The 26,793-nt window shown below is 43.5% G+C and overlaps 1 protein-coding gene across 2 annotated transcripts in view; it reads right to left on the minus strand.

Moving 5' to 3' along the window:
• MSRA (methionine sulfoxide reductase A) overlaps positions 1-26,793 on the minus strand; it is a 342,801-nt gene that overhangs the window by 115,198 nt on the left and 200,810 nt on the right. For both annotated transcript variants that reach the window (XM_053658313.1, XM_037135591.2), the window contains one exon: positions 1,002-1,106. In XM_053658313.1, coding sequence (XP_053514288.1) covers positions 1,002-1,106 — 105 coding nt within the window. The remainder of the gene's footprint in view (positions 1-1,001; positions 1,107-26,793) is intronic.

Consider the following 26,793-nt stretch of genomic DNA (forward strand, 5'->3'; position numbering starts at 1 on the left):
ACCTTTGCCCTATGACAAATCACTGACATTGGGAGGTTCTCAGAACCATGACTCAGAATCCACCAATCTGCGCTACTGAATCATATTAAGGTTCCACTACAAAGCACCATGTGCATTTGGAAAAACACATCCATTCATCAGGAAACAGCCAACACGGCATCCCTACTACTCAAAAACCTGACACTAAAGGGAAATATTTTTGTTAAATAGACTGAATGCTAAATGAATATGGTTTGTGAAAATCACATCTATTATATAGGACTTTTCAGTTCATAAGCCTCATAATATCAGATCATCACGCTAGCAATGCAGTGCTTCGCAAGGCTGTAGGATGAAACCTGGAAATTGCTCCATTATTGAATATTACAATGATATTTGCCAACATGGGATTTTCGCTTGTGTATACATTCAAATAAAATTTCTGGCCATCATTGTTTATAGCCCAAATATATTAATATCTCCATATAACAAATTTCACAGAAAACAAATGAAATATTTAAATAACGCAAGCACTGTGGATCTACTGAACACTGTATTTTACCTTTATGTTCTTTTTCTTTTTTATAATCATCCACAGACATTTAAAAAAAACTGATAACGTCAAAAGATGAAAAAGGCTAAATTCAGGGAAATAAAGGAACCATAAATCAGGAAAACTTTGAAGCCGCTAGAAAGACACTTTAATTTTGTAGACAAAAGACTGCATTAAGGAGGCATAATGCAATAATAAAGGTGAACGGATCTCCATTGTCTGGCGTCTTTCTCTGTGGGAATTTTCCCACCCCTGACAGCTGTAAAGGGGGGGAGGGGCACCAATGGTGGCTGTGCCTTTATTCTCTCACCCTCCCCCCCCAGCCCCTCCTCGTCTCCGTCAATAAATGTCTGCAATCATATTCTTGAGCTCCTGTGTGATTTCAAGGTTCATCTCTTCCATGCAGCTCAAACACTAATTATCCCAGCTGTAATTAGTAAGATAATTAAATACTGGCTCGCTCATCTACCTTGGGTCGGGTCATGATTCTCCCAGAAGACCTTGAGCAGTTCCTCGAAGCTGATGCGTTCTGGCTGGTACACCACTCGAACTACTTCCGCATGGCCAGTTTTTCCTTGAAAGAAACAGAATGTACAACCAAAATTCACTGACAACATCAATTTATTACAAGCTATTTGTTTCAGGAAAAACCCCACCAGACCGAGGCTAAAATTCTTGCCTCTGAAGGAAGGGTGGGAGCATAATTGTACTTCAGCTGATGGTTTTGCTCTAAGTCTCTGTCCCTGGTTCTTTGTCCCTGAAAGCGCACAGTTGTTATCTTGCAGGCTTCCTGAGGATGATGACTTCATTGTGCTCTATTTTTTTTTTTTTGAAATTTCACGTGAAAACAAACTCTGGTTTTCATTTTCCCAGTTTCACCCTTATGAAACCTTATGGAGACACCCTGCCACAGTGCTTGAGAACTGAACTCTGCAGTGGGGAATGGGCCAATTTATTTTTACCACCACACTGTGCCATTCGTGGTCAGCTCAGCTGTGGCACAGAGCGAGACGGCACCAGACAGAGAGACCTGTAAAACGCAGACTTCTCTACCTTGTTCATATGAGATAAATTTGTTCGCGGAGGGACAATTTGCTGTGCCGTTAGCGCTGAAGCAATGGTCAGGCCGATACACCCTGTGGGGTGGCTAGTGCTTTCTTAGCCTCATGTGTCTCTGTGGTAAACAGTGGCTGTGGCAGATGTCACCGTCCAGCACCCATGCCCATTCTCCAGGGTGGCCTCTGAGATTCAGTGGATCAGTGAGGTGGGTGTTTGCAGTACCACTTACACCTATGGAGTTCACATCCTTCCTTATTTTCCAGTGTTAGAACATGCTGAACACAGACCACTCCATACACACACCAGCTCTATATTTAACAATGGAAATGTTTTCCATTTCTCGTTGATCACCCTGTATGTAGTAAACAACTCGGCCTTGCCTAAAGAGATACCTGACCTTTGCCTCGCCTCTGGAAGGTAATCTATATTATACTTGATAAGATCGACCATCTTGAGAATGGGACTGACCACGCCAATGGTCTAATGATGGGGATTGGTTACTTTGCATCTTAGGGTAGGGTTGGCTACCCCCAGCAGTGTGTGAGGTCAGGGCTGGTTATGCCAGAAAGACCGACCATGTGACAGGGTCAGTGTAAGTTTCCCTGCAGACGGAGTTCAACTCCATGGACAGTCAATCAGTCAATCAATGGATCACAGCTATGTAATGAAGCCTCAGTAAGGACTCTGGACAGCAAGGCTTGCACGAGGTTCCTGGTTGACAGTGCTCTCTGCCCACGGTCACATGGGGATGCCAGGAAATGACACACTGACTGTGCAGAGAGGACACAGAAGCCTTGTGCTGTGCGACTTAGACTTTGGTTGACTTTGATCCGTATCCTTTGCCTGTAATAAACTGTAACCGTAAGAATAGCAGGTCTCTGTGAGTTCTGTAAGTCCTAAGAAATTATCAAACAACACTGGTTTCAGGAATCCCTTGAATTTGTACCTCAGTTTGCAAAAGTGTTTTCTATATGTTGGTGGTCTCATTTAATTCTCACAACCACCTTATGGTATAAGCAGGGAAGGTAGAAACCCCCATTTCACAAATGAAAGACTGAGAAATGTGTAAGTTAGATCTGCCCAAGGTAATACGGCTAACAAACTTCTGTACCATAAATAATACCAGGAGAAAGTACCTTCTGACTTCTAGTCCAGAACCCTGATACACAAAAGCAAAGATAGCAAAATGGACATGAGTCCAGAAAAGGAAAGAAATCTATTCATTATCTTTAATCTTTCTTAATATTTAAATTTATTTTTGCTTGTAGAAACAGTAATTTTCAAACAATGTGTAGAAGTATAAAAAAATGAAAATCACCTATACCATGTAAGTACTATCAATGTCTTTTACTCATCTATTTCTGGACCTGTACCAGATACACACACATACACACACGCATGCACATGTGTACACGTGTGCACACACCGCCACATACCATCTGTTTCGGTGGAACCACTGCTTCACGCTCTACCCATGTGCCTGCATATTGTATTTCCCCACACACTGACATTTTTAAAAAATACATTTATAGTGACTATATAACACACCAAAGGGGACTGTACTATTATTACTTATTTAATCATTGCTTATCATTGGGCACTGAGACTGGATCCTCTATTTATCTATGAATGTAAATATTTTTCACATTTCTGTGCCCCAAGCCACAGTTATATAAGTAGCATTTCTAAGTCAACGTATATGAACATCAGAGTGGCAATTTCCTCACCCTCTGGCGGCATGTCTGAGAGCCGGTCTCAGTCACCGGTACAGTGGCTTCAGTCATTACCAGCTTATAGCTAGCATACAATAGTCTATCGTTTTATTTTCAATGAATTTAAGTATTAGTGAGTTTAAAAAGTCATGTTTATTGATCATTTTAATTTCTTATTTGCTCTAATTTTTGTAATGTCCTTTTCATTTTGGGTTATTAATATTTTCTTCTTAGTTGGTCAGCCTACGTAATTTTAATTCAAATGCCACAGTCATGTCAGTTAAACATCTAAGCAGATTTGATGCTGACAGGTATGAAAAGAATAGTTATATAGGAAGAAGATCCATTAAATATAATAATCATGTTATTGTAAAACCACTTTTGATCTACTTTAAAATATTACTATTTTGTATTATGAAATGGTTAAAGAAATGATTGAACTACATAAGAATAAAAACCCTCTGAATATTCAAAAACAGCAACCATATGTTACCAACACGGCACATACATTAGGTAAGGAAGGCACAGAAAGCCGCACTAGAAGTAGGCAAACGATGTAAATATTCAATATGCACCGGAAGATATAAATGTAAATCAGGAGTTAAAATGCTGACATTTTTAGTGATAAACAGAAATAAATGCATGTTGAAACACCATCTCTTACTTACTAGATTTTGTAAAACTTCTCAAAAGCACACCTTGTGCCGATGAGGCACCTGAGACACCGGCGCGGCGGGTGGCACGTCACTGACCACCACACCATCTCGAAACCCCACTGGCGTGTGTCGGTCGAAGAAGCCCCAGAGATTAAGATTAATTTGCCCTAAACGATCCAGGAAATACATCTCAAACATATAACTCCAAACAAAGGAAAAAGTACATGCATACACAGAAAATTCACTCCATCATCATTACCATGGTGGGGTATTATAATAAATCCAAAAGTCAAACCAACAAAAAGAAACAAACTATGGCAGAGCCACAGCACGAAATATCCTGCAACCACTAAAATACAAGGTCCTAACCCTAGTAAATGCTGTTACTACTTATTGAACTCTGATAAAATGGGGGGCACTTTACCTACTTGCTGTTTTTTAATGCTTACGACAAATTTGCACATAACAAAAAATTTACCATTTAACCATCTTTGACTGTGTGACTCACTGCCACTAATGCATTCACACTGTTGTGCAATATCACCACCGTCCATCCCCAAAACGTTTTTTCAGGTTGGGAGACTGAAACTGGATCCATTAAACTAACTCCCCATGTCCCTCCCCACCCTCCAGCCCCAGGCAACCACCAGTCTACTTCTGTCTCTTGAATTTGACTACCCTTGGTATTTCATTTAAGTGGGATCAGGCAGCATTTTGGGGGGGAGAGGGGTGATGGATTTATTTCACTTAGCTCGGTGATTTTCAATCTTTTTCATCTCATGGCACACATAAACTAATTACTTAAATTCTGGGGCATACCAAAAATACATCATATTTTTTTGTTGATCCACAAAAAAAGTGGTGTGTGGGTATAATTCTGATTCATTCAAACTGGTTGGCTATTGTTGTATTGGTTGCTGTCATTTTTTTATTTGACATGTGCTCAGAGAAAGGAGGTCGGTGCCCCTGACTAAGCAGTCAGGTATTCCACGTTTTAAAAATCTTGTAGCACTCCGGTTGAAAATCACTGACTTATGGGGGGGGGAGGGATTTGGAGGAACAAATAGGAAGGACACAGGGACAAGAACTAAGGGGGGTGGAAATGGGAGGGAGGTGGGGAGCAAGGGACGGGGGAGGCTGGGATGGGAGAAATAGACAAAAAAAAACTGTACTTGAAAAATAACTAAATAAAATTGTTAAAAAATAAAAAAATAAATAATAAAAGAAAATCACTGACTTAGCATAATGGCCTCAAGGCTCGTTCAGGTGGAAGCATGTGTCAGAATTTCCTTCCCTTTTAAAGGCTAAATAATGCTCCATTGTATGTGCACACCTCATCTGGTTCATTCACCCATTGGTGGACGCTGGGGTTGCTTCCATCTTTCGGCCATTGGGAATAGTACTGCTATGAACGTGCACACACAAATACTGCTCACAACAACTTCACGAGGGAGACAGAGTCCCCATAGGTCCCCACCAGGACCTCCCACAGGTTTCCTCACACAACGTGCCACAGCCAGTAAGAGACTAGAGCCAGTGAAGAGCCAGCGAGGTTTTAACGGGAGCTGAAGCTTGGGGCTCAGTCTATGACCCTGAACCAGGCTCAGGAAGGCAGTACACACCTGAAGTCACCAGGTGACAGAAAGTGTTACATGGGCAGCGGCTCAGATGAAATATCACAGCTGAGGGGTAACCAACACCCCAACTATCAAGACCATTTTCCAAGACTAGGTTCTTCTTCTGTGGTGGCAGGAAGGGGTCGGGATGGACTGCCCCTCGCTGGAGCACTGACACTATTTGTGGGATGGTCTTAAAAAGCTTGGTTGTTTAAAAGAAACTATTGCCATTAAAATTCAAGATCCATCTGCATTAACAAACAGTGTAGAGAAGCCTTCGTCAAATTCACCTTTAAGTTTCTTTATTTTATTTCTCCAAAGTAGAGAAGCCTGGGTAAAAATACACAGTGCAAATGATCAAAAGGATTAAGGGGCCAGAAACCACTTACAGAAATGTCCACGCCTCTAGAAACCTGCCAATGTGCCAAGCTAATTTGATTCTCAAAACCGATCTGCAAATACTTTCTGGGGTTTCCAGAGATAAAAGGCTGTATCTTATAAATACTTTGAGATGTTTCTTCACATAACTTCATGCAAATAGCATGATAGATGTGACGTGCAAACAGCTTGTTAACAATTCACAGCAGCCTAAATGCTTTCACATTGTTGTTCAAAAACAGCTTGAAAGGAAGAATGAAAAAGGAAGAATGTCCTCCTGGAGTGTTTCCCCGGGTCGCCTTGCCAGTGACAATAAAGGAAGGTGAACGAATGCAGACAGGTAGATTATGGGCAGTCATTCCCTACATAACAAAACATCCCAGGAGAGACACAGGGCAGTGTTCTGACAACAGAAAAGCAGGGCATTCTGGAATCATCTACAGCTTTTTAGAAGCAAAGTCATCCATAGAACCAGGTGTTTTTAAAGAGATCCCCAAGATAAATCAGCCAGTTTTTAAAGCCCTCTGTCACAGCTTTCCATCCCATGGGGGAAGGCGATCTTCCACTCTTCCAGGTTAGCACGATTGATCATTGCTGCATCGGGCTGGTGAGAGGAGAAGAGAAAGCAGGTAGGTGGCCTCCCCAGTAGGACTGGGCATATGATCCGACATTAATAAATACATACAGATCAGAGAAATCCTTGTGCTGAATTTTTCTACTGCTTACTCAGCCTTCACCTGGATGAGTGTCTGTTCTGAACACCTCCCCCCCCCCCACCTTGCTCACCTGCCTGAGGACCAGTCCCCTAAATAGAATCACACTTACATGCTCTGCTCTGCTTCTTTGTCCCGAACTACTGCGTTCTGTGTTAACATCACTGTATGTCTTAAAATGGACACGGTCACTACCCAGAAAAACGTATTTATTAGATACAGTTAGGGCAACGTTAATATTTTATTTTATGGGTCAACACTACATTTCATTGACTCATTAATTAATAAATATTTACTGAATGCCTACTAAGCTATGGGCACTGCGCTAAGTGCTGAGGATTCAGTGGTTGGCAAATGTTAATACAGTGATAGGGAAAGACTTGCAGGATGGGCATTGCCTATAGTCTGGGTCTGGGTAAGAAATGACTGTTTAAAAGAAAAGACCTGCTCTATTTTATCTACCCTACAGACAAAATGGCGGGTAGAAGTGAGCTATGGTTATTTTTTCATTAAATAATAACCATTCTTCAACTCCCCTCATCTTTTCCATCCAGTAAGACCCATCCAAACCGTTAAACCAAATCAAAGAGCACAACAAAAAGGCCCAGGTGTCTGAAGGGAAGAGGGAGGAAGGTGGAAGACTAATGCTTTCCTTTTCCCCATACAAGATTCAAAACACTACTTCTCTCATGCTAATTAACTACAAAGAGGTAAGATGTCAGCTCAGTTTCATCTCCAGCTCCTGCAGATAGAAAATGTGATTTCCGACAATGTACTCATTATAAAAAAAAAGTCCTAATACATCAAAATTGGATGCCCTGTGGAGTTCATTATAGGATTTGAGGAGTGTCTATACTGTCATTTTATCTTGGCTTTTCTCCTTTTGTCTCATCAGTCACTTAAAGTGTCCAAAGAGAAACATAAGCTTTAAAAAGCATCCTATTGATTGAAAAGTAGAATACTGTTAGGGTAATTGTAATTTTTTTTGGTCCACCATGGGGAGACATGGTGGGGAACTGACAATCCTCCGATGTGTATTTCATACAGACACACCCTTCAGAGATCATTCTCTCGGAAGACTGCTGCAAACACAGTTGAGCACTTGATCAGGAAAATTCTTCAAGAAAACAATAAACTACTTCACGCTACTAGAGGTTTCCTCCTGCTACAAAGCTAGCTAGTAGGTAATGCGTCTAGGAGTGAGCAGCTCCCCAGTTTCAGTACCCAACCTGCCAATCACAGGGGCTGGCCTTCACGCCCTTCGAGCTGCTTTTTCCAGAATATGAAGAGTAGGAAAGGATCTGCATGGTTGGACTGATCTATGCCCATTTCCTAGACCAGCACCAGCTCCCACGCTACCATGAGACAGGCAGGCATTATAAGATATCAGCAAAACTAACCTGCCAAGTAATGAGTCACAGTACCCTTGAAGCCAATAGAACAAGCGCATTTTTATTAAGTGGCCTGATTAAAGTTTAAAAGGGTACTGCACACTGAGAAACGACAACTCTTTGATGCTGTTAAATGACACCACCAAGTCCAAAATGAGTCCTGCCTGTATCTTGTCATTAGTGGGCTGTACAGGATGAATGGTCCCCAACCCTATGCCTTAGAGTGAGTTGTGAAACTTTAAGAAATGCTCACACCTCTCACTCTGCCCACACAATATAGGGATTCTGATACAGGGGATCTGGGGTCAGTCCTGGGCATATGTATGTTCACAAAGCTTGAAGGGTGCTTTGGATGCAAAGTTGGGAAAGGAAACCATGAACTTGGGCATTTGATAACTGCAGCCATACTGAGGAAGAGAAACAGGCAGGATTTTTTTTAAACCAAGCCTCAAGGCTGTAAGGTACTGGAGAGGACATGTAGCAGAATGCCTGATTATTTCACCCCACCCTCACTGTGCCATCCAGATGGCCATCTCACGTGACAGGACGCACAGTACTTCACAAAGTGACCCGTGCCATTGTCGGAATGCCCCCACCTGCTGGAATGTTCCACCTTTACTGAGTCAAATCCACTCTTTCTACTTGTCTAGGCTGTGCCTTTGGGGTCTACTCACTCTACAGTGACTCCGCAGCAGGTTAAAGAATTAGAACACCATGGGCCAGATAAAGTAGCACTGACTTTGGAGTCAGAAGAGCTATATTTGAGGGCATAACCTTCCACGTAAGCTACTTTGCTTCTCTTAGTCGCAGTCATTGATCTGTAAAATACATATACAAATATCTGCCCTACCAGTCCTGGAGTCTGGCAGAGAGCCCTCATTAACAGATTAAAAGGGAAAGCACTTGGGAACTTACTGATAGTAATCAAATCTGTGACATCAGGACCAGTCTTTCCATGTCCCTACACTACTGATGACAAGCTGTGTTGTAACAGAACTCTTCTATGAAGTCCCAGTGAGAAGGCAGACCCTCTCGAACATCCAGGATCCAGGGGACTACAAACAGGATGACACAGACTGTCCTTCAAGGAAGAAAATGGGTTTCTTTGGGGAGGCTGCCATAGGCAGGTTTTCCTAAAAGCATATGTGTTACAAATCAGAGTAAAAAGCTCACTAGACCACCCCTGGAACCATGGAAATGGAAGGGACCTTTAAAACCAAACCAGATGTTTTTTCATGTTCTTCAAAAACCTGTTTGCATGTCTGAATGACACGGCTGGGAAAGGCACCGCGGCAGAAGCTCATCGCTGCAAACACCGCCCGCGGCTGCTTACGCAGAAGCTCCAGAAGAGCTGCTTCAAGTCATCCAACGATACGAGTTGCCTATTCATTTGGCGCGTCACCCACTTGCAGTTGCTTTCTAAGTGTAAGTGGCAGTAGCATATTCTCCCACTTTGCATGGGGCATTATTTATAAATACCCCGCCCAGGAATGATTTGGCAGGATCATCCAGAAAGCACGGCTCTGACTTATGTAGATATCTAAATTCATTCACAATAAATACAACTTTATGTCTAGTTTCAATATTTTTGAGAAGAATGGAACTATGAACAAAGCATTTAGATTTGCACATAGCTTAGCCCCAAACTGAAATACTATTGGTGGTTTGGGAAAAGTTTTGGCTTTGCCTACCTACTGTCCATCTACACACTCACACACAAATCAATCCAATAGCCCTATCTTGAAAGCATGTCAAAAAGATGAGCAACCAAGGCTTAATCTTAACTTTACAACTGACTATGTAAATATCAAATAGAAACTCTTACAATGTCAGCTGATTCTGTAATGTTAGTCAAATACAGCCTAACTCCGGCATTCTCAGTAGGATGACACCACCTCCCAGGGTGGGAGGTGTCAGCTCCCGGTGGACGAAATCACACAGGCTTTCGTGTCACAAGGGTGCGGCCTCCATGTGGGCCACCACACATACGCTACCACACAGTATTATCTGTGACGTTGGATTTTAATGGGTGCGGGGGACACAATTAGGGAAGAAATGGCTAAAAAGGCTTCCTGGAGCGACTATAAGTTTTTAAAGGTTGAGAAGCAGAGGTCTAAATTAATTCAATCAATACAGAAGTACAATCACAGTGGCAAAACAGCTTACCATAACTCCGGCCTCATTTCACTGTCGGATGGGGTTTGTAATAGGATGGAACCACCAGGCGAGGCGTTCCTGCCACGAGTGCTCACGGAGCAGCCAGCATGAACTCTGGGCACTCCCTTGGTGCGGCTAATATGACCAATAAGACAGTTCCTGGCCCAGAGGAGCTCACAGTCCCGGGGGGCAAAGGAATACGGAAATGGGGAGGCACGGGATAAAGCAATTACTGCTGGGAGAGGCTTATGTTCCGAGTTCGGTGGGTGAACACGGGGAGAGCACCAGCGTTAGCCTTGAAGAGTCAGGGAAGACTCGGGAGGGGATGACTCTAGTGCTCTTGACACTAAGCTCTACCACAGCCTCCCTTGAAACCTGAACCCTGCTATGACAACTTCCCACTGTCAGATGTCCAAGTCGAACACAGGGAGCACCTACCTAGACCATGTGCCCTTGCTCGCAGTTATTCTCACCTATGAAGGGAAATTCGGCCTGGAGCAAAATTCATCCGTCCAGGACACTAATACCAAGCCCATGACATTACAAGGGTGTATGTCGCAAGGGGGTCTCATTGGTAACTAACACCAGTGTCCCAGTTTTGGACTTAACATAACCTGTTCTACATGCACCCAACCTCTCCCAGAAATTTTCGTGTCTTAAATTGAACGGCACTCTGTACGTGTGGGATGGTGACAGCAGTATTTTAGGTTTGTGCCATCCTTGTGCAGGTCAAAAAGGGCTTTCATATCATTAATTACTTACTAAGTCATCATATAACTCCTCCATGTATTATCACATCCATTCTACAGATGAGAAAACCAAGGCTCAATGAGTTCAAATTATTCACCTAATGAAGATCACCCAGGAGGCGGCAGAGCGCAGCAGCTCCAGTCAAGGGTGCACCTGGGTCACTGACTCTGTAACGTCCCGCCCTCTCCCCGTGAGCCACAGGGCTGAGCATGAGAGCTGAACAACTACAGTCTGTGGCTGCCTCGTGATCCAAACCCGACTGGAACTGGACTGATACTGGGAAGCTTTTAGCCTCGCCTTCATTAGCAGATCTTTGGTGACAGCCAGTAATTAATTTCGGAGCCCAAAGACATGCCCTGAGGAATAAAACCAAATGGTTTCCACAATGAAATGCTGAGACCCTGGGCCAAGGGCACTGGCGGTGCTGTCAGAACATTTTGATTGGGATAAATTACTTACCTTTCATGAGTCTCAGCTTCCTCCTCTGCAAAGTACAGTCAAAATGCCAACAAAGGCACACTGTAAGTATTACATTATACACACACGCACACAGATTCCATTCATTATGAAGTCCTCCCCTCATTCTCTCTGTCCCATCCTGGTGAGGCCAAATGAACATGAGCCTGAGTCCTGGCTACATGCACAGCACCAAACTTTGATATGAGAAATCCAAAGACACACGACAGAGTCTGCTCTTAGGGAACTCAACTAACAATGCAAAACAGAAAGTGTTAGGGGCCACTGCAGAGATACAGGTAAGAACTTCGGAAGTTTAGAAGGGGGAGAACAGGAAGGTTTTCATAGAGGACGTGCATCTAAACTGGACACTGGAAAATGGGTGCAATTTAGACCTCCGGAGTGGAGTAGGAGGGTGTTCCAGACCATAAGACCACAGAATGGACATGATGGCCCAGATTCACGGGCCCACAGCATCCCCCTGGCAAATGTGGTGCCACTAACCAAGCACCTCGGTGCCCAGGACGCCCGCTGGTGCCCCTGCACCTCCTGCTCCCTCCAACTCAGGGCTTTGGTGCCAAGTCAGTCCTGTTTGTTCCCAGGCCTATTTAGACCACGTGCACTTTACATTGTAATCACAAAGTTTAATTAAATATCACATACCCAAGAAAAGAGACAGTTTTGTTTCTATTAAGAATTGAGTGCTTTAGAAAAACTCAATTAAAAAAAGTTGTTTAAAAATACTATCAAAATAGGTGTGGGCAAGACCTCTGCATAAGACTGGGACGGTGACTGTCGGGATCGGGGGGGAGGGAGCAGGGGGGAGCTGCTGTTCAGGGGGCGGAGCGTCAGTTCCGCCAGATGGAAGGGCTCTGGAGACGGCCCTGGGGAAGGCTGCATGGCACCCTGAATTCACTTCGCCCCACTAAACTGTGCACCTCAAAGGTGGTGAGTTGGTAAATTTTATGTTGTACATATGTTGCCAGAAATAAAAACGCAAAATCAGATTAGAAAGAAATAAAATCTAAATAAATTCAATGTTCAGATTGCTTCACAAGTCTTTCAATTCTCACCTGATTTTAAAGAAGCCCAAACTAGAAATCCCAGACAATAATAATGGCAAACACTTTGTGCTTACTCTGTACAAAGCACAGTTCTAAGAAGTTCACATATACTAACTTATTTAATCTTCTTGAAGAGCTCATAAGGAAGGTCCTATTCCACCCCTTTTAAAGATGAGGACAGTTAGGCACGGAGAGGTTGAAGAGCATGGCCAAGACCGCAACACAGACAATAGGCAGGGTCAGAACCCATATGGAAGAATCTAGCTCCAGGTTGTGTTCCCCGCTTTTAAAGATTTTATTTATTTATTTTTAGAGAGAGGGGAAAGGAGGGAGAAGGAAAGGGAGAGAAACACCAAGGTGCAAGAGAAACATGGATCAGTTGCCTCTGGGCCACCCCCAACCCAGGACCCAGCTGCAACCCAGGCATGTGCTCTGACCAGGAATTGAACCTGCAACCACTCTGCCTGTAGGACAATGCCCAACCCACTGGGCTATCCCAGTCAGGGCCAGGCTGTGCACGCTTAACCCCCACTGCGCTAAGAAAGGAAGATAAGGGGGCACTCTAGGGGCAGGGCCCTTCATAAAAACAAAAGACTTTGATCCCAAATCCAAAGGTTGGCACAAGAAGGTACGTTTATGTTTTTAAAAAAGGTTCTGCAAACCTCTTCTTTTCAATGATTCACCCTCCCTTTAATCAATTTCCCTAATGAACCAATTATCATCCAAGAAAAGCAGTGGATAAGACAATTCCTACTCTATTCATTTTAACTGGAGGCAAGCAGTCAGCCCACACTGGTAATCCACATGAAGGGCCGGTGCCACTGCCTGAGCTCACAGGGGTGCGGGAGTCCTCCGACAATCACGGACATGGCTCTGAAGCACGCTGATGATAACGTGCAGTTTTTATATGACAAAATGTTGGCTTCGCTGCGTGTCACTGGAACCTAAGAGAAAGTCCAGATGCATCACACGTGGCTAATGAGAATAGAAACTCCTGTGAAAAAAACCTTTCCAAGCAGAGAAGGCTGTATGTATGTGTGAATGTATGTGCACATGTATGTGCATGTGTGAGTGCATGTGTGTGCGTGCACACCCACTGATGCAAGATGGTATGCAAGGTACATACCTATGCACATAAAATGTGTCTGCATCGATAATTTGAACTAGCTGGGCTTTTGGGGGAGTCTTCTGCACTAGGTTTAAAGAAGTTCCTGGAACTAAAAATGTTATTTTCCCTCCCTTTGTCTTCAAAAGCAGTCGAAAAGCTAAATGCATTTTCTAAGGGTCCGCTCTGATCTCAAATTTTCTTTTCTTTCTTTTTTTTGGGTGGGGGGCATGGGTTGAAGTGAGAGAAGGCTGATTAAATTAATCCAAGTCTTTTGCTCAATCACTATACAGACAGAGGAGTTGGAAGCAATCTGCTTTTCTATGTTTTTGATGGAGAGCCCTGAACTCCAGGATCAAGAGTTGGTGGCAAGGAAGAGAGTTGATGAGAGCAGTATTATTTCAAGATTCATTTAGTTGTTTCAGTGATGATGGGGTCTGGAGGCAAAGCCAGCACTGGAAAGGGCATTCCCGCTCTTCTGGGTTTACCTTCACCTGCATCCCCATCACTCACTGAGCAGAGGACAGACCAGGATGTGCTGCTGGCTTTGCATCGAGCACAGTGCCACCACGGTTGCATCTCTCACCTGGGACTGCTGATACCTTTGGGCTGGACGCCAATGGGGCCAGAGTGCTGGCAAATATGAGCTTCTCCATGTCTGTTAATATCAAACAGCTCTGGATAAGTGAATTTTATAGTTTTCACTTGGTAGAGAGATGTGTTATGTAGGTCAGTATAAATTATATTCCTTGACCATCAAAATAACTAATGAAAACAAGTTCAAAGTGACTTGCAAAATATAAATTTGAAGCTGCAGATACATCAATAACTATTTCCATACTATGTTCTTTATCTTGGTCCTTCTGTAAATTAGGGATAATTGTACCTGCCCGACACTTACTTCAGAGGTTGGTGAAAGGATGATGTGTGTAAAGCTTGTTGGTTTTTGTGGATGAAAGGTTTTTGATTAGTACAAATTATAAATTATTACTATTCATTAGAAATAACAAATGAATTATTTCAGCTCCTAATGCATCTCTGACATCTGCATGCTATTGTACACAGAAGCATGGTCTGGAGAACACACCCTGAAGCACTGCTATTAAACAAACTACATCCCTCTACCTTAAAAAGAACACTTCAGAACAGCCTGAAAAAACTGAAAAGTAAGTCCCATATTTCTTTGTCCCTTTATCTAAAAAGCAGGAAAAAATGTATAATTAGAAATGTGGATAAGAAGCCTTCGCTATTGTGCTTGGTTATAAGCTTCAGATGTTTGGATCCCAGCTCTATAATGGGCATCGTCTTGATCAGCGCTCCTTCACAAAGCAGGCTCCTACTTCACACACAGGGTGGGGTCAAGGTCTCCGGCACAGAGAATAAAGTGAAATTCTCCATAGAGGAGCCACTCCATAGAACCTGACTATTGTGTAGATTTGATACCATTTTCCCCTGTGGCACATGCCAGAAATCATCACTTAAAGACCATTTCTCATCTACAGCATCTTTTTAAAGTACGTTATATAGGGTCTGCTTGCTCCTACATTCACTGCCCTCATATTGTTTCAGGTTTCTGCTTTCTCAAAACCATGCTGTCTAAGCCTGCACGCTGGTCAGCCAGGACTGACACACTCTCAAGGTTGTGTCGCCTCAGTCTGTGTATCCGCACCATCCAGGAGGGTGGGAATTGGAAAAGTACCTTCATGCCAGTGTTCTCCATTGATTTTCATTACACTGATCCTTTTTAATAAATAAGCTAAACTTGGTTATGCAACATTTTGAATGACAGAGAGGGAGAGAAGGAGACAGAGGAGGGAGGTAGGAGGGGAGGAGAGAAAACAAGAATTGGCAATACCAACTGAAACCAAGTAGTTCAGAGCTGCTATAATTTATTGCCAACTTCAGTAGAAAATGCTTCCTTTGGTAACAACTTTACTGAGATAAAATGCACACATTTTACAATGCACTCATTTAAAATGTTCAATTCAGTGGCTTTTAGTATATTCACAGAGTTGGGTAACCATCACCATCATCAATTTTAAGACATTTTTATCACACCAAAAACAGTCTCCCTACCCGTCAGCTCTTACGATCCAAACCCTCCAAACCCATCAATCCTGGGCAACAACCACTAATCCATCTAATTCCTGTCTCTACAGATTTCCATACTTTGGCCATTTCATATACATGGGTCTTGTATGTAGATCCACTACTTGGTCTTTTGTGACTGGTTTCTTTCACTAATGTTTTTGCAGTCACCATGTTGTTGCCTATGTCAACATTTCATTCCTTTCTACTGTCAGATAATATTCCACTGCAGGCATACATCACATTCTATCATCCACTCACTAGTTAATGGGCACCTGTGTGTCTGCACTTTCTGTCTATTTGTCTATTATGAGCAGCCCCATAATGCTGTTGTGAACATTCCTGCACACGCCTATGGACACGGGTTTTCATTTCCGTTGGGTATACATCTATGAGTTACTGGGCGATATAGTAACTCGGTGTTTAACATTTTGAGACTATTACATTTCAGTATCAAAAAACTTTAAAAAATAAGTGACTCAAAAAACAAGAAATCACAAATAAAAAATTTTAAATACTTAGACCTATAGTGAATACCCTACTATCAAAACTGTTAGGAGGCAGCAAAAGTGATTCTTTGATGGAAATTTATAACTTTAATTCAATTATATTATGAAGAAGGAGCAAAATGTAAAAATATCAAAGAACGAAGTAACTAGTTGGAAGGAGAACAACAGAATAACACGAAGATATTTGAAGGAAGGAACAAAAAGTGAAAAACAAAAACTAACAAAACATAAAACAAATATTCAATAGAAAAGATCACAAAGCCAAAAATTTACCAAGAAAAAAAAGAGAAAGCATAAATAAGTTATATAGCAAATAAAATGGGACCATAACTACAGATTCAACAAAGATTAAAAAGATGAGGAAAACACTTTAACAACTGCATGCAAATACAATTCTCAGAAAAAATATAACTTTCCAAAACTGGCCTACAAAGAAAGAGAAAGGCTAAGTTCTCTTTAATAATCATTTTTAGAAACTAGATTATTAGTGCTTTTTTTCAAAGCCTTTCCAAAAGGAAAATATGAGGCTTACAGGGCTTTACAGGTACATTCTACAGAACAGTCAAAAAACGAATTATCCAAATCTTATACAAACTCTTTAAAATAACAGAAAAAAAGGGAATAGACAAGATACAAAATGCGCAGACCATAAAGAAAAAGAATAACAAATTCAACCACATTAAAATGAAGAATTTATCATCAAAAGACACTATAAAGACACTGAAAAGGAAAGCAACCAAAGATAAGTATTTGTTATATATAGAACTGTCAAAATATTAGCATCTGTTGTATATAAAAACTCCCTAAAAGAATTTCCAAGGAGGAAAAAAACAAAAAACAAAATTCTCAGTAAGATAAAAAAAAATTATACCCCGAAACAGTTAAATTTTAAAAAACCCAAAAGGTGGCTTGGAGGTTGTTCAACGACTCTTGGAGAGGGTCCACTAAGAAGTTACATAGGATTGTCCTTTGCAATAAGTCTTAAAATTAACTTTTCCTACCACAGGCTATGCCTTCCCTTCCTGGAAACAATGGACTGTTAATAACTCAGACCTTGAGACGTGATTTGTGGTACTATTTGTGGCTGGTAGGGTCCGAAGACCTCCCAGTGACTGCCTTCCGAGAACACTGAAACCCCTCTTCCTACCCAGGGTCTGCTTCAGGCCGGGAAGCTTGAAGGGAGGGGAAGGTGAAGCCAGCTTCTTCGTGCTCTACTTTACCCTCCTTCTCTGTCCTTCTGAGCCCGCCGTGGTGGGGCCCGAGAGAGGAGACAGGAGAGAGAGCCCAGCCCTTACAAGGTCAGTGATCTACAGCCTGTTCTGGGCTGAACTGTGTCCCCTCAAAATTCATATGTGGAAGTTCTAACCTCCAGGACCTCAGAATGTGACCATATTTGAAATAAGGTCTTTAAAGAGGTAATTAAGTGAAAATGAGGTCACTGGGGTGGTCCCTCATTCAATAGGACCAGTGTCCTTATCAAAAGAGAGGTTAACACAGAGGCCCATGCAGAGAGAGAATGGCATGTGAGGACACAGTGAGAAGACAGCTGTTTACAAGCCCGGGGGGGGGGCGGGAGGTGTGGGGGAGGCCTCAGAAGAATCAACCCCGCTGAAGTTGATCTCACACTTCCAGCCTCCAGCTCCGTGCACAAATGAACTGCTGTTGTTGAAACCAGCCAGTCTACTTGGTGGTTATGGCAGCCCTAGAAAATGAATACATTTGGTGTTGGGGTCCCCTCTATATGTGATAGGGAGATGAAGCTGCTTTTCTTCCATGGCCATGGCCAGCTGGAGCCTCTCTCTGTAGGCTCCAGCTTGCTGCTTATAACCACGTACCCCTACCTGCTCCCTAACCGCTGACAGACTTTCTCTTTGCCCCTCCAAGTGGTCCTCTTGATAGAGAGAATCTGTAAAAGACCCCAGGCTGCCCCTTAGCACAGGGTCCAGTTCTGGAAAACACAAGTCCTTGTCATACCAGCAAGGACAGGGGCGGTGGCGGGCACACAACTAGATTCCAGTCTGGTTGTGCTTTCTTCCCCTTCCAGACAGCTCTTGCAACAGCCTCAGCCTTCACCCTCCAAGGGCAGGAATTACACACGAATCCTTATATTTCCCAAGTTCTAGGAGCAGAGACTGTTCTCCACATGCTGTCCTGGAGCCCTCCTTCCCTTGGCTTGAGGTAACATTAAAGAACCACCTCACCAGCTCTCCTGGGGGCCTGGGAGTGGGAGGGTGCCGCATTCCCTAACAACTCCTCCAGGAAAATCCCCTCCATCTCATGCTGCTATGAAGCATTTTACAGCTTCCTAGCATATCCCACAGCGGGAAATCCTCCCTGCAGAATGCGGGCCTTGGCACCATCTCCACGTCCCCCCACTTCACATTCTGGGACCCAATATGAAGTGGGTCTGGTCCCACTTCAGCTAGGCTGGATCACTTATCCCCAGTGCTGCTCTGCCCTGCTCCCCATGGAACAAGGTAGAAGAGTGAGCCTGTTCGAAAAGAGGCATTTTAGACTACCCCAGAGGCCGGGGATGGCGGAACCTGGGACTCACTGATGGGAGACTCCCGAGACCCCACTTCTTGGGGACAGGAGCTGCATCTCATCCTGCCTTTGGCCCCCAAGCATCTAAGATCTGCTTTCCGTGCAGCAGGTGACCACTGGATGGGACTTCAACCGAATTCTGAATGCACAGCCCTCGGACAGCCTGACTAAGCTGGGGCTCGTGGAGAAGTTCATGAAAACTGAAGGCAACCGATAAATTTTTATTGCTCTCCTGAGCATTTGATAACACATTTGAGTATCGTGGGCAATTTGTCAATTCGAGCATGTTGAAGTCACACTGTGTGATTTACTGCCTTTGATTTACCGCCTCCTCCCTTCCTGCCAGCGTTACCACCACTCCTCAAGGCCATCGCAGCGCGGTTCCTCACGCTCGGTGCTCCACGCTGAGCTGGACTCGCCTTCCTTCCCCCACCCTCAGTCTGCCCAATCAGCCCTTACCTGACGCCTTCCTGACTCCCAGCCAGAAGTCCCCTCGCACACCTTTGTGTTCTCCGAGCTTCCTGCCTGGATCTGTCTGTGGCCCTGAGCGCATACCTTTAAATTGGGATTACCTTCTCTGCTCTACTAGATGAAGAGCTACTTGAATTATAATTTACTTCACAAGGACCTTTGTACCTCTCACAGCACCCACACTGACAAGTATGTTGAAAGGCACTTAGCAAGTATTGAAAGAACTTTTGCATCCATGTGTGTTTTAACAATGCACGTAATTTATTCTTTGGTGATAGGAAAGGCTGACAAAAAAGGTTAATTCAAATTTTTTATTTGGCCCTGGCTGGGTGGCCCAGTTGATTGGAGCCTTGTCCTGTACAAGGCTGCAGGTTCAAAAAGGTTGCAGGTTCAATCCCTGGTCAGGGCACATACTTAGGCTGTGGGTTTGAGCCCTGCTTGGGGTGCGTACAGGAGGCAACCAATCGAAGCTTCTCTCTTACAGCGATATCTCTCTCTCTCTCTCACTCCTTTCCTCTCTCTCTAAAAAGAGTCATGTTTATTTTTTCAGAAAATAAAAATACACATGGAGATGACTAGAAATGTTTTTAAGTCTGCTGTTTATCTGTTAGCAAATCATATCTTATATCAAGTCTACAATAATAAGATAAATTTGACCACCTTACTGTCTCCCCAGCCCCTGCCCAGCCACCACACACACACGTCCCTTGCCCGTGGAAACACCAGTTCAGCTCAGGAGCCAGGCTGCCAGGCAGCTGCAGACGAACTGGAATCCTCTGATGTGTCAGGGGCAAGGGTTTGGGGTTTTTCTTTTTCTTTCTTTCTTTCTTTCTTTCTTTCTTTCTTTCTTTCTTTCTTTCTTTCTTTCTTTTTTTTCATTTTTAATCTTTATTTTTCAATTGCAGTTTACTTTCAGTACCACTTTGTATTGGTTTCAGGTGTACGGCATAGTGGTTCGACAGTCACAGACTCTACAAAGTGTCCGCCCGATACTCCCAGTACTCAGGGGTAACTTCTGAGTGTTCAGAGACTTCACGGCCACTGCACTCCTCCGTTTGGTGACTGGTACAGTCACAGGCACGTGAACAATTCTAGCCAGAGAAATATAAGGGAGTGTCTTCTGAGGAGTTCTAGGAAACGCTTCCCCTTCTTACAAAAAGACACAGAAATGAAGCTTTAACCCCCTTTTCTTGACAGCGGATGTTGAAGTTGAGGATGCAGACGCCTGAAGCCATGGCAGCCGCCCAGGGCCAAGGCAGGAATGCTGCCAAATGCTGAGAACAGCAGAGTAGAAAGCTGGGAAGAACCTGAATTCTTGATGGCTTCTTTTCTCGAGTCACTGAATTAACCACCCTGGAACTTCTTGACTTCTAACTATGTAAAAAGTACACATTCTTATTTTTAAGCCAACTTTAGCTGAGACTTCTGTTACTTTCTGTCAAAAGTCCCCTCAATAATCCATATATTAGATCTCATTAGACCCTCACAACAATGCTGTGAAGCAGGCATTTTACAAATGAAGCAAGTGAAATGGCGGCGAAAAGTCACATGGCTGTGCCAAGGTCGCGCGTCTATAACCTGCGGGACTGGAGCCGAAATCAGGTCTGGCTCCAAATTTGGTGCTTCTCCCAGGAAACCTGACAGTGTACACAGAAAGGCCTAGAGCAAGAAAACACACTGTCAAATCATCCCGACACCCTAACACATCTAACGAAGGTGACGGTGCCCCCACAGGAATAAAGACCGGCCGTGGAGGGCACGCACCAATTCTGCCAAGCACCCTGGGATTACGATTGAATCTCTTCACGTTTCTCAGTCAGGAGGCTTATATTCTTCCACTGTGACTTAAAACAAGTGCATTCAAGACAAACCTGAAAGTGTTTAGTGCCAACTATTTTTACACCACTGTTTGGCATCGTGGGAGATACAATACACAATAAGCCAGACAACCTCCCGTCTGCGGGAATTTGTTCACCTGGGAATCTTGAGTGGCAGAGACCTGAAATAGCTGGAGATACGCACACGAGGACGCCACCATATATTAGCCCGTGTGGTGTCAACAAGGGCACGACAGATGCGAAGCACAGCGTGAAACTCGAAAGTAATATGGATCCACAGGCAGGCATCAACCACCACTCAATAGCCAATAAAACATCTCGTGCCTCCTATGGGTTATACAGGACCATATGAAATTCCTAATATCCAACCATTTTTTCACTACAAAAATGGCAATTTCTGGATGTTTCAACCTCACTAGGCCCAGAGATACGGCAGAAAATAAAAAGCACTTGACATTGCGGGAGAGTCAGAGACAAAATCTGGCAACGACAAAGCAGCAGACCAGTGCTCAGCAGGGCCGTGGGCACAGACGGGGCGGGGTTAGGGCACTTGGGGAGCCACAGGCTCCCTCATCCTGGGGGCCAGGGCGGCCGCCCGAGGGAGGAGATGCCTACACTGGCTTCTCCATGGGAGTTAGCTTTGCTATGACTGATTTCTTAAACCTCCAAGGATATTTATTTTTAAATAAATGTTCACACTCCCTGTTGTCCACCCATGACATGTGTCTAGAGAGCCAGTGACTTTCTATTAATTAATTCTCTTTACGAGGTTATGTTGAGTAACTGACACAGAAGACACATAATGTGTGTTCTAATCACCACGCCATCCGTCAAGGTGAGAATCAGAACCTAACTTTTACTAGTGGAGTCACAAAGGCACAAACAGATACCCAAGGTCATGTAGCCACTTTGTACCAGAGTCCGGAAGGAATTATGGTAGGATGTAAGGAAAAAAACAACAGCATGACCCCCATGTAATCATGACCTAAATGCCCTTAAAAAAACTCAGCCACCAAAGGAAAAAACTATCTTAATTTTTACTCTAAGGCAAAAATCTATTCTAGTTACTGAGCATGCTCACAAGACTACCATGATGCCCTGTCTGACTACCACCCAGATAGTGCCAAAAACACCTGGAGCTCCAATAAACTTCAAAGGTCCAAGCCAGAGTCAAACCAGTCAGCAGGGGCTTTGGAGATGGCTAGGTTCTTAGAAATCAACTTTAAAGGCCATGTGAAATGTTTAAAATTCCATCAAAAGCTGTACTCACAACTGATAACCATTTGAGCACTTTCTTCCAGGAGTCACTATAAGACGGCAGGAAGATGGGGCTGAAAATGAATTAGGTATTGCAGCAGATTCTGCAAACTCTTCAATAGAAAGCTACTTCCACATCTTCATTCTCGGAAGCCCACCTACACTGAATCTCCTGGCCTCCCTGGCAGCTGCTGTGGCCACGTGATTGAGCTCTATGGAGACTGCAAGCAGAAGCGGTGTATGCCGTTTCTGAGCCAAGGCCTTTGTGCAGCAGGTCTGCCCTCTCCGTGCACTCTCTGCCCACTTGACAGACTCGATGGAGATGACAACAGAGTCACAGACACAGCAGCAGAGCCACCAAATAGAAGCTGTCTGGCTCCCTGAATCACCACGGAAGGAAAGCAGCCCATGGACCAGGAAGGCCCACTTTTCAATGTTACATGAACAAGAAGCAAATCTGCATTGTGTTGAAGCCATGCACATTTTGGGGGTCTATTTGTAGAGCACATAATCCAACCCCACAGAGAGTGGCATAACCAAGTCAAGAAGCCGGTGTATATGCTGCCTCCTGTGTCATGAAGCGGTTTATGGAACAGATGGCTCAGACAGAGCCCCAGAGGAACTCCACAGCACATCTCCCCACTCAGAGCAAGGAGCCACGCCCCACTATACCTGGCGCTCTGGCCCAGTACCCCTCGGCCCAGGGTTACTACCACAAAGCACATGGGGAAGTGAGATCTGAAGAATAAGTAAATGAATGACTCAACTGACAGTTTAACAAGACGGGAACACAGAGTTACAAAGGATATCAAAACATTGGGCGGAATGGCAGTGAGAGATGGGAAAAGGTTTCAGAACCTGTCCCTGGCATAATATGTATTACTCCTTGATAAGGGTTTTCATTGCCCATCTAAAGAGTTCTTAATGCAAACAAGATTTTTGTAAATAAGAGGCCAAAGAACTATATGTAAGATGAACATTTATTTATAAGAAAGATGTCTCTAAGTATTAATCCTGTTACATCTTTAAAGTTTTCTTAATAAAGATCTTTTTTAGACATATACCTGCATGTGAAATAGGACTAAGGGACAAGAACCTTGACTTATGTGTGCACGAAATGAAAACTGTAGGAAAGGAACACGTCTGGGGTTTGAATATAATTAAAAGTATTTGCAATAATACTGAGTTATTTCAGGCTCTTTGACTTCCCAAAATTGCCAATTTCATCCAAATATCAATCAATCTGGTTCTCTCTACTTTATACTTTGTAAAGGGAAAAAGCAAGAAGACAACACTGGCATTAGATGCAGTGAATCATATTTTTTAACTGGGTAAGAAACCTTAGAAGTTAGATCTATAGAATAATAGGACTTGATGGGATTTTAGAAAGCTTCCTGTTCAATTTACTAATTTTATATATGGGGAGATTTAGGCACAGAGAGGCTGAGTCACTTTCCCAAGGTAACACAGCCTTTCAGTAACAAAAAAGTGTAATAACTCTAGGTTTACTGACTCCCCAGACCTGATTCTTTGACTCTGATAGTAGAAAGGAAAGATCAAACTTAATCTCACAAAGATATTTGTACTATACTTTCAATCAGTTAAATCATATAAGAGGAAAAGATATGTGACCTAGAATTAGTAGCATCTCAAATTGGCTAGGATACATTGCATGAGAATAATTTCACTGATCTTTAAAAACTATTAAAGACATTTTAAAAACATTGCTCTTATTTCTTTCACTGTCACCCACCACTGTTATTATAAAAATCTAGGTCTCAAGTAATGAGGCATATACTTTCTTATTTAGAAAAGCTAACATTATTTTTCATCATCATAATCATTATGCACTTTCAATTATACTGAGAAAAAAAACCATCAAATCCCTTTTAATTCTACCTTTCTTAACCCAGAAGGATATTTCTTCCAGATTTCACCAGCTGATATAAATCAGATGAAAAAAAGATCCTTTCTTTATTACTTAAAGGGAGCTGTAAATCCAGTGCAGACCTCAGGGGGGTAGGGACAAAGGAAGAGAAGGAGGGAGACTCATTTGCTTATTAGGTTTCCATAAAAAATTAAGAATAACAAGCAGATCTAAATCTGCCACAACTGAAGCCCGTATCAGTTGCTACCGAAACATTAAAGACTTTTCTTTCAAACTGCAATCACCCTGACTTTCTGTTGTCTCCATACATGCGTGCTGCTCCAACTGATGAGATGTTATTAATAAAGGAAGAGATGGCTACAAATTAAAGCAAGCCCTGCTTAATCACATTAATCCAGAGCAAGTCAAAGGCTTCAATTTTCGAAATAATTTTGGGCTTAATGCCTTGGAGATGGGCAGACTGCTCCATTGAGGCAGCAGCTGGTCCAATTTAAGCGGCATTGTGAGGCCGGAATTGTCAGGTCCTTACGGAAACAAGGAGGCCTGACAGCTTTCAGGATGCAACCAAAACTGCTGAGACAAAGGAAACTGCAAGAAACTGAAAGGGCCCTGTAACAATTACAAGGCGGCCCACTGTTGGTGGGTTGTGTGTGATTAACCAGCTCTCGCTGCTGGGTGGGGCGGCATGCACTCGCTGCGGCTGCGCCCCCAGCCACCGAGCCCCAGGCAGCTGCTGCAGAAGTGCAGTCATGGAGCCATTGCTGGGGTTGCCGAGTAGAAAAAGGCGCATCTGCAAAGAAACAAGCGAGGACCACTGTGGAGACCACCTGACCCCGGCCGCCTGCCTTCTCCACAGGGACAGTGGCTGCGCCGTCAGGAGTCAGGAGAGGCACCGACAAGGCAGCACTGCCAGAGGGACAGGAGGGACACCCCGAGTGCCCCAGAGCAGGTTTTCAGGAGAGGGATTTTTATTTTCCTGAGCAATCTGCTTAATGATTTCCTAACTGCATGGTTTTCAAAACTAAAAAGTAGGTTAAAAAATTCTGGGTTACGAGTGAAGATATCTCATTTCTTTTTTTTTTTAATTGAATTTATTGGGGTGACATTGGTTCACAAAACCATACAGATTTCAAGTGTACGAGTCAATAAAACATCACCAGCACACTGTGTCGTGTGTCCATCGCCCCACGCAAAGCCTCTTTCTGTCCTCCCCTGCCCCCTGACCACCTCCACCTACCCTCAGCCCCCTTTCCCTTTAATTTCTAATCCCAGACGAGTAACTCTGGCTGTGTGAGGGTGGGCAATTCACTTTATTCTCTGGGCTCTACTTTTTTCAGGACTCAAACCAAGATTCCAGCTTTGTAGTACACAGCTTATAAACAAAGCTGACCGACTCCAAATTTCCTACAGCATCCCTAACACGTACGCATTTCCCAGTGCACTGGGAGACGCCCCTGCACAGCGCCAAAGAGCACGCCATTGTTAGGGCGTATTTCACCCAGAACAATGGAGAGGCCCTGCCCAGGAAATGCTCTGCATGATTTCACTTCTGTTTAGCATTCCAATTATTTAAAATTCCTACGTGTCACATCCAGAAAACACATCCACTTTCAAACAGTAAAATCATACCATTGCCTCTCAGACAAGGCTTGAACCAGGGAAACGAGCTGTGGCAGACAATCGAGACCTGGCCCTGGGGCCCAGCTCTTCTGCTTAGACAATTACGGGCTAAATTCCCCAAACTTCAGTGTGGAACTACATCGGAGCCACTGAGTCCATTGTACAATGTGCGTCTTCTCATTTTAGTGCTTGGGTTGTATGTGGTTTTACTCAGTCTCTTTGCTGACGTTAGTCCTACCTTTTTGGCATATTACAAGAAATTTTTAGAAAAGGGATACCTAGAATATAAAAAAAACAGCAAATAAAATAATTTTAATATTTAAAGCACATAAAAATAATGCATTGGTATGTGGAGCAATTAAGTCCTGAATTAACGTAATAGCCCTAAGAAGCCAACCAGTAAACACCGGTCCAAATAATGACTTTTAATCAAGTGAAATAACTTCAGTGAGCTTTAAAGCAACTCAAAAGAGGATGGAGGGCTTGGCAGATGGATAGTACGTGGACAGATAAACGAATGGACTGCTGGACTGACAGGTAGGTGCACCCCACTTTAGGTAACACAGGTGTTCATCAGAAGTCCACTGCCTCTCCAACTGAAATGGACCTTCAAGACCACCCAGTTCAACCTCCCACCACCCAGCTGAAATCCCACAACTTGACAGAGAATCACATTAAACTCAGTCTCATCACCCTTAGTGTCAGGATAATTGCTAACTTGGGAGATAAGCATCCAAATTCCTTGGGGAATCTTCTAAAATCTGTTTCCCTACACCCTTCACTAGTCTTGTGTCCTCTTCCCAACACGCTCCCCCATCCCCCACCACACACACCCAAGCCTTTGACTTAACAGTCGGAATTTAACCACAACTGCATGTTAGAAGCCTTCTGACTTTAACAGACATGGCAGTTAAGTCATTGCCTCTCAGCTCCAAATCCATCCTTCCTTCCTGCTCTGTGATCATGGAGGTGGGTGGGCTCTGCAAATT

The sequence above is a fragment of the Artibeus jamaicensis genome, unplaced genomic scaffold (assembly GCF_021234435.1).
Source record: "Artibeus jamaicensis isolate MK-2021 breed Jamaican fruit bat unplaced genomic scaffold, CSHL_Jam_final scaffold_537, whole genome shotgun sequence".
NCBI lineage: Eukaryota > Metazoa > Chordata > Mammalia > Chiroptera > Phyllostomidae > Artibeus > Artibeus jamaicensis.